This window comes from Rhinatrema bivittatum, chromosome 7 (assembly GCF_901001135.1).
Source record: "Rhinatrema bivittatum chromosome 7, aRhiBiv1.1, whole genome shotgun sequence".
NCBI classification, from domain to species: Eukaryota; Metazoa; Chordata; class Amphibia; order Gymnophiona; family Rhinatrematidae; genus Rhinatrema; species Rhinatrema bivittatum.
The window spans coordinates 304,747,196-304,757,065 of NC_042621.1; the positions used below are offsets into that span (position 1 = coordinate 304,747,196).

The following is a 9,870-nucleotide window of genomic DNA, read 5'->3' on the forward strand; positions in this document are numbered from 1 at the left end:
GGATCGAGTGGCCCTACCTCAAAGCCTTTGAAAACCAGGCAGGCCTGGCTCGCTTGTGCCTCTCTCTATTGCACGAGGCAGGTGCTGCAATAAACCAAGCAAAATCTGGGCAGGCCTGGGGCCGGGGATAGAGGCAAGGCCGGAAGCTCAGGTGGCGAAGCCAACCTAACCGGGCTGCACAAATCCAGGCACCGCCCACGGCCCAACTGCAGGGCAATCCATCCGGCTCCACCAGCTCCAGCGCTTCCTTCTAAACAGAAAACAATAACAGTCACCCGGCTCCCTCTGGCCTCCCCCCTCCACTCCCAATCTGCACAGGGGGGACCGGAGGGGGCCGCTCACTTAAGGAGAGGCTGGGGCCCACTTAAAAAAAAAAAGGGGGCAAGAGAACCGGGAAAAGGGAATGAGCAATTTAAAGGGACATGAAAAACAGGTCCCTGCCTTTATTTTTTTTTTTTTTTGCGGACAGAGCCGGTTGCTGCAGGACCGCCAGCACCGAGGGCACTCCAGCCACACTAAATGTAAAGCTTTAGCTGAATATTCGGGCAGTGACTGATCAGTCCCTTATCTCACCCCCGGTCAGGGCCGGGCTGAAATCGGCCCCGTGCTCTGCCTGCAGCTTCATCTCCCTGGCACTGCCCGTCTCACTGGCCCTGAGCAGAGGAGCCAGCTGGGACCCACAATGCAGATGTTTTCCTTCTACCACGAGGAGTCTTAACTGTGGCACGCCGTAGCTCACGGACGACCGCCCCTCCCACCCTTGACCACGCGACAACAGAGTAGGTAAGCCAAGATAACTTTTATTAAGTGGAAGAAACGGCCACAGCCAGCATTTAACATTATAACCTTATTACTTTATATTGCAGCAGCTTAAACAATTGGCATTAGCTAAATGCCACGCCCTCACCGGTACCTTGCTTGTTCTTCCCACCCCAATGCTTTTTTGGAGACGGCAGCCCTCCATCCTTCCGCTCCGTGAAGGTGGTATACCATTGGCACCCCGCTCCGTGAATGCCAATCCCGCCTTCCGCTCCGTGAAGGGGAACACCCGCCACTGGCATCCCGCTCCGTGAACACCTCCGTGGCTACTGCCGCTCCGTGCAGTATTCTGCCGCCTCCTCCCACCCCTGGCCTTGCGGGCCGCGGTTATTGCTTATGCCAGGCCTTCATTGGGCCACCCCCAGACCGGCCATTATCTCGGTCTCCGCCATGCTTAGTTATATCCATGCCCCCGCTTTCCCCCTATGCAAAGTCCTTGGTGCTGTGCTCCTCCCCTTCCCCCTCCCCCAACACCAAAAACTTCCCCTCTATGCAGCGACACATCCCCTTATGCTCCGGTGAGGGCACCCGCCAAAGTAGGAAACAGTAAAACCTTACTTGTTTCCTACCCCCACCAATTAACTAAAGCTGCTGTGGCCGTTTGCAGGGCAAGGATGAAGATATCTACCCCAACGTCTGATAAGTGGACCCCATCTGGCCTATACATGCCTGAACATGAGAGCGAAATATCATCATGCTTGATGACATATCCCCCTATAGCTCTCAACCACGTCCCCACTTCTTTAATCAATTTGCGCCTGCTTTTGCGATGGATTTATGCGACCTCGCGTCCCTCCATACCAATCGGGGGATAATGTGGGACCATACCAATACCACGGCTGGCCACATAGCCTTAATTGCAGTCAAGTCCTTCTTGATCGTGATTATTAAGTCAATGTTTTTGACTGCGACCAAATCGTTACCACCCAAATGACAGATGATAATATCCGGCTGAGGTAGTTGCCTGGCGTATTGGAGGATGCAAGGCATTAGTTGGACCCACCTCATCCCTCGTTTGCCGAGCCAGAATAAGCTGGCCTTGCTACGAGGTATGCCCATCTGCTCGCTGGAGGTCTTTCTCTTGGTTCTAATGTGCGCCCAATAAATGTACGAGTGCCCCATGATCCATATCACTTTCGCGCTCCCCGCTGGCGAGTCTATGATAGACAAAATATAACGGTTATGTGCAACAGGACGGTAACTATATGCTTTTTATGTTTCCCAGTGAGACTGTTCATTGGGCTGTCTGGTTATTGGGTCGTATGATGTTTTGAATTTACCGGATTTCCACCGCCCTAGCGCCTTAATCTGATCTTCGCTTAAACCGCTGCTGGCGAAGGATGCTGCGCCTATTCGGAATGAATGTGTGTGATAAGCTCCCGCGTCTTCCCCTATCTTTTCCAAGCCTTTGCGTAGCATACTGATAAACTGATAACTTGATAGCGCGTTGCCCTCTTTGTGTTTTAGAAAGGGCCCTCCCCCCACCGGGCGTACTTTGAGGTATTCTGTTGTAGCCCTTACGGGGCATATCACCCCCCGTATGAGCAGGGTATAATGTAATCCAGCGACCTACTGCCCGTTGATCAGTTTTTGCTCGCCTGAGAAAGATCTGTACTGTCTCATTAAACAGCCTTATGTTTTCTATCAGGAGACCCCCATCCGATGCCCTGGTGGTCACCTTTGCCCTCGGGATAAGCTCGCTGTTTCTAAATGCACCAAGGAACATTAGTGAAAAAGCCACGGTCCATAGCTTTACCTCATAATTGTCCCAAACTAGGCTGGGGAGCTCCTTTACCAGTGCTTGTAGCAGCATTGGTGTGATAGGCTTTCTGGCGTCCCTTCTAACTGGTTCTTGTCTCCGCCAACCCTCTAATATCTTTTTTATGAGAAAGGAGTTGCTAATTGAGCCTATCCCCCATAGTTTGGAGACGAAAACAATAGCAGCTACATGTTGCCCTGCCTGTGCTCTTGATACTCCCGAGTTCTTGAGGTAGAGCAAGAACTCTGTTACATTTCTCTCTGTCATTGTCCCCTGAACTTGCGTGTTATTTGATTGGCAAAATTTTTGGAACAGGCTCCAGCCGCGTGCATATGCTCTCCCCGTACTCTGCCAGAGCCGATCTCAATATGGAGGCGATTCCGGGCACCCTAATTCCCAAATCCGCGGAGGGACGTGATAAGGGTGATGCTCTGCTTCCGGGGCCAGGAATCTGAAACGAGACCACTGACAACGAGACAATGCATCAGCGATGCCGTTAGCTTCCCCCGGAACGTACTTAGCCTTAAAGACCATGTTAATGCGCAGGCAGAGCAGTACTAAATCCCGCAATAGCCTAATGACCCTAGGGGAGTGAGCGGTGAGAGAATTTTTCGCCTGTACAACCGCCATGTTGTCTGACCAAAAAACCACTCTTCTGTTGTGGAAACATGCTTTCCACATGTGTATTGTTGCAACAATGGGGAACAATTCGAGAAAAGTGATGTCTCTGAGTAAACCCATGGCTTCCCACTGTACTGGCCATCGTTCCGCGCCCCATTTCCCAGCCAGATAGGCCCCAAATCCAGCGCTCCCCGCTGCGTCGGTGTATAGCTGCGGCTCCCTATTGGTCATGATTGGGTCCCTCCAAACTGTCCGCCCATTATATTCCCCTAGGAATGTCTTTCATACTATGAGGTCCTCCCTGAGCTCCTTGGTGATTCTAATGAAATGATGGCTCCTGCGAATACCTGCTGTGGCTTGGGACAATCTTCTCATGAAGGGGCGACCCATGGGCATGATCTTGCAAGCGAAATTGAGGTGACCAATGAGTGACTGCATTTGTTTTAGCGTGATTGTTCGGTAGTAGATATGTTGGCACGTAACGCTTCTAGTTTTGCGGGCGGTAGTCGTGTGACCATTTGCAGAGTATCAATTTCGATACCGAGAAATGACAATTTTTGTGACGGTCCTTCTGATTTGTGCTTAGCTAGCGGAATGCCTAATTCGTCAGTTTTCCGGGTGAATGCTTCGAGGGCTTGCGCACAAGCCTGTGTGTCCCTATGGCCGGTAAACAGAAAATCATCCAAATAGTGTATGATTTTCCCTTTCCCGATGTCCTGCTCTACAGCCCATTGCACAAATGTGCTAAACCTCTCAAAGTAGGCGCAATATATAGAGCAGCCCATCGGGAGGCATTTATCGAAGTAATATTTACCTCGGAATTGAAACCCCAACAGATGGAAGCAGCTTGGATGTATTGGAAGCAAGCGGAAGGCTGATTCAATGTCGGCTTTTGCCAACCATGCCCCTTGCCCCCAATGCCTCACCATGTCTAATGCCTGGTCGAATGAGGCGTAGGCGACCGAGCATGCTTCGGGGTCCAAGTAATCATTCACTGACCCACCCTCTGGGAAGGATAAATGGTGAATCATTCGGAATTCCCCTGGCTCTTTTTTGGGAACCACCCCCAGAGGGGAAATCCTAAAATGAGGTAGAGGTTTGCCCTTGAATGGGCCTTCCACCCCACCCATGTCGCTTTCTTTTTTGATCTTTAGTGCAATGACCTCTTCATTATTCCTCGCAGATAAGAGATTCTTAGCCTCTGTGGCGGTTTCTGGCCCCATGAAAGGTATATGAAAACCTTGGGAAAACCCTTCGTATAGCCATCTGGCCTCCTTGGGCTGATAACCCTTTAAACAGACCTGCAAGCTATGTATCTTAATGGGGGTAGGTGCTCTAATGAATTTATTGTTGCTCTGTGTGGGGGATGGTTCCTCCCCTTGAGCATTTTGTTTGAGGGTGGCCTGCACCGCATCCCATGCAGGCGTGTCTGAATTTGCAGGCAGCAGCGAATCTGCAAAAACCAGATTTGAACAGCCTACAGATGGGAGTCCCCCCACCCCTAAATCTAGTGGCTTGCCCCCACCTTTGCCCTTGACGAAAGGGCTGACCTTGCCGAAATGGAAATCTTCCCGTAAAAGTATGTTGGCGAGGAGTTAACCATGTACTCGGCTGGTATGCATTGCCAGCGAAGCCAGGGACAACCTCCTGCACCTGTCAGTACGGTGTGATTTTTGAGAGCCAGAGGTCAATATCCTTGCGATCCCATTCTAAACCTGGGTTCACAGCCATATTCCCTCTGAACTGCTCATCATACTCCAACCAAGCTGTACCGCCATACGTGCGATAAGCACCACAAATGACGTCCTGGTAAGCAATTAAGGAGCAACATTTTTCAGGAAATTTTTGACCTATGATGGATGACAGAATTCTGAATCCTGCTGACCAATTAGCTAGCGTCTTAGCGATGCAGGGTTTCTCCCTAGCTGAGAGTTTGCACGCTTCGTGGCATTTGGGATCGGAACCCTCCCCTTCTTTCCTGAGCAGCTCGAATATATCTACATATTCGCTGCGCCATATTTTCTCTTTTAAACGCCTCTGACACATGCGCGGTTAGTGAGCCCACTGTACATGTGTATTGCGCAGCGTTATTGCCATTCGTGGCTGAGCTACCAGTGGTATTGTGCCCATTGGTCCCCAGCTGACCCACCGTTGTTCCAACCGCTGTAGCTGTGGTTGGTGTTCCAACAGCTGTAGCTGTGGCTGGGGTTGGTGTCACAAGTAAAATATCCCCCATGGGTCGTCCTGACTGCCCTGTTTCCTGTGTTGTGCTAGTGTTAGCATTACCCTGCCCATGCCAGTTATCGAAAATAGCTTTCATAGCAGCGAAATTGTCAGTAGGAGCGCTTTGTGGCCCCAGCCACACTTCGCTGCCATTCCTTGGTGGTGGGTAACTGGGCTGTGTTGGGGGTACCTGCACATTACCCTGGCCCCGGTTTAAATCAGGGTACTCACAGTTCTGTCCTTCTTGCGGTTGCCCGTGTTGTCCATGAGCTGTCTGTTGACGTGCTGGTGGCTGGGTGTTGCCAGCTGAACTGTTGGAGCTGCCCGCTGCACCGTGCTGTGGACCGATGGGCACTGAGCCAGGGGATGGGCTAGTGGTATGCGTTAAGGCATCCAGCATTGCCTTCACCCTGTCCGTGCCATGGATAGCAGCCGCTGACCAGGTTTGGTCCATGAGCTGACGCAGCTGTCGTTCGGTAACATTGCCGAAGTTCTCTCGTGGCGGTGCTGCAGGGGTCGGTGCTGCAGGGGTCATGCCCCGTGGAAGGGGCTGCTCCGGCACATAGCAGCCCAAATGGCTGATGCTACGCGGTTGTCGTGTGCTTGCGGATTTCCTCTTCTTATTCCTCTGTGTCTTGGTCTTACGTTTTTCGACTTCTGGCGTTGCTGCGAAGTTTTCCTGCAATTTGCTTGGCTTCCGACGTGCTCGCTTGGCTAGAGCCTGAGCCTGGTCCGGCATAAATGCAGACGGGGCAAAAGCCATAGCAAACTGAGTGGTAGCCATGCTGTGTAGACATATTAAATGGTTAGATCCCGCACAGTTTTGGGGGGGGCATATGAATAGGTAGCCAAACTTGGGTGTGCGCACACCTGCTAAGGGGGGTGGGTGGGGCAGGGGGCAGCCGGGGCAGCTGAGGAAGGTGGGGGGGGGGGGCGAGGGGCGGCCGGACTCTGTGGGGAGGCGGGAGTGCCGGCGCATGGGGGGGGGGCCTGGGGAGTAAAAGGAAAGTAATAGAAAAAGAAAATCCTGAAAGTCCATGTGCTGACCTCCAAAATGGCCGCTGCCATGTGCTAACCTCCCAAAATGGCCGCTGCCATGTGCTGACCTCCCAAAATGGCCGCTGCCATGTGCTGACCTCCCAAAATGGCCGCTGCCATGTGCTGACCTCTGCTGGCAAGCCCTTCCCATGAGAACCACAATACCATGCTAAGATGTAAGCCAACCTTTCATTAATATTTTAATTTACTTTGATAGAGCTGCATAGCGCAGCCTAAATCATATCTATCAAGCTGAGGGTCCTGTACCCCTTATAATTCAGTATAAACGTGCACATGGGACAGCTGTCCCTTTAAATGGTAACCGAATGCTAAATATCACCTTTAGGATTAATATAAAAACATCCTGTTAACCTGGCTGAGCACTCAAATGCCATACCGCTGTCCCACAGGCATATCATCAGAATTCCCAACTACGGGATGCTGGCTACTTTTTAATTGTCAGATTACTTAAGTATAACAAAGCACATCCGCAGGATGTTGAGGTAGCATGGTAGACATGAAGCCTGCCCACTTCCTAGCAATTTAGAGAGCGAGGGGTAAAGCAATACATAGAAAACATCGATTTTAAAGAAAGTAAGCCTACAAGATCAGTGCTCTAACCACTGAGCTACCAAGCCTGCTACTGCCAGCCATGTGCTCTAACCACCTATGTATTCACCATGTGCAGACCCCTTCAATGGCGTTTCTAAGAGGCTACAAGTGAAAGATAACCAGCCCTGCACTCGCTGCCCTTTCAATAAATACAGCAACATGCAGAGCAAGCATTGTGCTGAAAGCCAGCCATGAATTCATAAAATATATATATAAATATATATAAAGAACAGGTAAAATATATATAACCAGCCATGTGCTAAGGCATTTCCTTAAATAAAATAACATTTCAGGCAGAAGCAGCCATGCATTCAAAGCCTTTTCATTAAATAAAGTACTGGTAATGCAGAGCCAGTTCAATGCAAAAAGGGGGGGGGGGGGGGGGGGAGCATACCTTCCAGTCCTTAGCAACACAAAATTACCATTAATATTCTCAACATTTTGCCTATAAGCCACAAAATCTATGTACTTTACCCAATGATGTAATCAAAGAAATCGTTCCTGCTCCTTTAGCTGATCTGCTCCTCTTACAGCACGGCCGTGCTGGAGGCAAAGTGAAAGTAAAAGCAAAACTGTTGTAGCACAGCCGTGCTGAGGTCAGCCTGTTACAGCACAGCCGTGCTGAGGTCAGCCTGTTACAGCACAGCCGTGCTGAGATCAGCCTGTTACAGCACAGCCGTGCTGAGGTCAGCCTGTTACAGCACAGCCGTGCTGAGGTCAGCCTGTTACAGCACAGCCGTGCTGAGGTCAGCCTGTTACAGCACAGCCGTGCTGAGGTCAGCCTGTTACAGCACAGCCGTGCTGAGGTCAGCCTGTTGCTCTCGCTTCCAGGCTGCAAATGTGCTCCCCCCACCCCGCCCTACCTCTAAGTACCCGAGCTCAGAGACGCCGCCTTCCTTGTCTCATGTCCAGGTTTGAACTGGCCCCTAATCCCATTGTCCGCCCCTCTCCGCACCTAGGCTGTGCCCCCCTCCCTCTTGCCTGCCGCACGTCTGCCCAGTTATACGGCCCATGCCTCGAGAGGCGGGCCTCCTTTAACCATCTAAGTACTCCCAGCAGCAGCAGCAGAAACACAGCGTTACCACAAAAAAACAATTTTAGCTAAGGCTGTCGTCGGGGAAAAATAAATCATATAAACACACTTGTTCCATTCTGATTTATACTTAGCTCCTAGAGAGATTTCGCAAACCTCCCCTTGCGTAGCTGTTCCCATAATTGTTAATCTATTAAACCAGTGGTTCACACACCCCCACACCCAGTCAGGGTTTCAGGCTACCTGCAATGACGATGGATGAGAGAGAGATCTGCATGCACTGCCTCCGTTTAATGTGACAGATGTGGAACACAGGCAGATATTCAATTCTTTATGTCCAAGCCGGCGGCTCTGAAACATCACAATTACTTGTTCCCTGTACGTACCAGGATCAGTCCAGACACCTGGGTTGTGACTCCGCACCAGCAGATGGAGACAGAGTAAAACTTGTCGGGCCCCCTACATATAGTAAGGCGCCACCCACAGCCCCTCAGTCTTACTCTGTCTCCAGCAGATGGGGCAGGTCCACCCACAGTCTCTGGTGATCCTGGTTAGTTAGTCAGGAGAGTTTGGTTTTGAAAAAAAAAAAAAAAAGAGGGAAATTTATTTCTAAGGCAATTCAGGGGTTTTTCAAGAAGAGGATCCCGTCCAGGTCCTGGAAGCCTCCCAGGGGGGTTGGAAGGTTCTGAGGGGACCATCCCTCCCTGGTTGAGGCCGCTGTTGAGGGCTGAGAGCCCGGCCCTTTCTGGCAGCAGCGTCGGGGGTTGACACCGGGGAGCCCGGTTCACTCACCCTCGTCGGAGAGGAAGAATCAGGACCGGGGCCAGCAGCAAGTAAAAAAAAAATAAATAAATAAATTTGGTTTTGGTAATTTTATTCACTGTGCCGGCCGGTCGCTCTCTCTCTCTCGCTCCTTGTTCGCGGGTAGAAGGGGGGGGACCGCCGGATCGCCGTAGTTTTTGATTTTCAGGTTTTTTCCTTTGCCTCGCTGCCCGGCCAGGCGCCGCTGAGCAGGGCGCGAATGCCGCGTGGTTCCTCCTGCCGCTCGTGCGGCTCGGCGCGATCGCGAGTGTCGAGGGAGGGGCTCTGTACGACTTGCGTCTCGGGGGGTGAAGGGCCGTCCGAGAGCGGTCAGGGAGTCCGGACTCGGCCGCTGCGTTCGCCGCCGCGAGAGGGACCCGATGCAGGAGGCAGCTCAGAGCCGTTCCCGCTTAGCGCGGGAACGGCGGCCATCTTGGACACGGTTCGTGAGGCGACGAGGAAGGCCGTGGAGCAGGCCGCGTTGCCGCCAGCACTTTCCCCGCAGCAGCGGGCCCCCAGGGGGGCTCCCCTGGGGGGGGACAGATCGCCTGCGAGTTGCCCTTCTGAGGAGGCCTCCTCGGATTCGGAGGCCTCCTTATCTTCCGGTTTCGCGGGACTGCTGCAGCAATTGTTGAAATACAAACGCTCAAAACGGAAGAGGAAGCCCGGGAAAGCCGGTCATCGCAAAAAACGGGCGGGGGAGGCCATCAGGAGGCCCGCGGACCCGCCCAGGGAGCGTCGGTCCTTGAGGGGGATTCCCCAGGACACCGAATCGGATTCGGTCTCGTCGGCAGTGGAAGAGCCGGACGAGGATCAGGGGGGACCGGACGCGCCCACCGTCCCGGGGGCGGGAGGCCCAGGGACGGCCAAAGGAACGCCAGCCGTGGAAGGAGACGACCCCAAGGTCGTCAGGTTGTTTAGGAAGGAGGAGCTGGCTCCGTTGATCCCAGCCATTCTGCGAGAA

The 9,870-nt window shown here is 52.4% G+C and overlaps 1 protein-coding gene across 2 annotated transcripts; it reads right to left on the reverse strand.

Annotated features, from left to right (window-relative positions):
• Window positions 1-1,291: 1,291 nt before the first annotated feature.
• Window positions 1,292-7,696, reverse strand: LOC115096032. 2 transcript variants are annotated; one of them, XR_003857943.1, is made up of 2 exons: window positions 7,547-7,696; window positions 1,292-1,976 (listed from the first exon to the last, which is right to left on the reverse strand). XR_003857943.1 is itself a non-coding variant. In XM_029610512.1 (2 exons), the coding sequence occupies exons 1-2, from the start codon at window positions 6,399-6,401 to the stop codon at window positions 1,567-1,569; spliced, it is 1,158 nt and encodes a 385-aa protein (XP_029466372.1). In that variant the 5' UTR covers window positions 6,402-6,407; the 3' UTR covers window positions 1,292-1,566. The 2 variants fall into 2 exon arrangements, 1 of the variants encoding a protein (XP_029466372.1); XM_029610512.1 differs by lacking the exon at window positions 7,547-7,696 and adding an exon at window positions 5,654-6,407.
• Between the last annotated feature and the right edge of the window lie 2,174 nt (window positions 7,697-9,870).

Bases quoted from the DNA above. Each gene is read 5' to 3' on its own strand.
- LOC115096032 (XM_029610512.1), bottom strand. From the start codon at position 6,401: ATGCGCCGGCACTCCCGCCTCCCCACAGAGTCCGGCCGCCCCTCGCCC. The intron at 1,977-5,653 runs GTGAGTACCCTG...TGTCTATCATAG, and splicing joins ACCGCAAGAAGGACAGAACT to ACTCGCCAGCGGGGAGCGCG.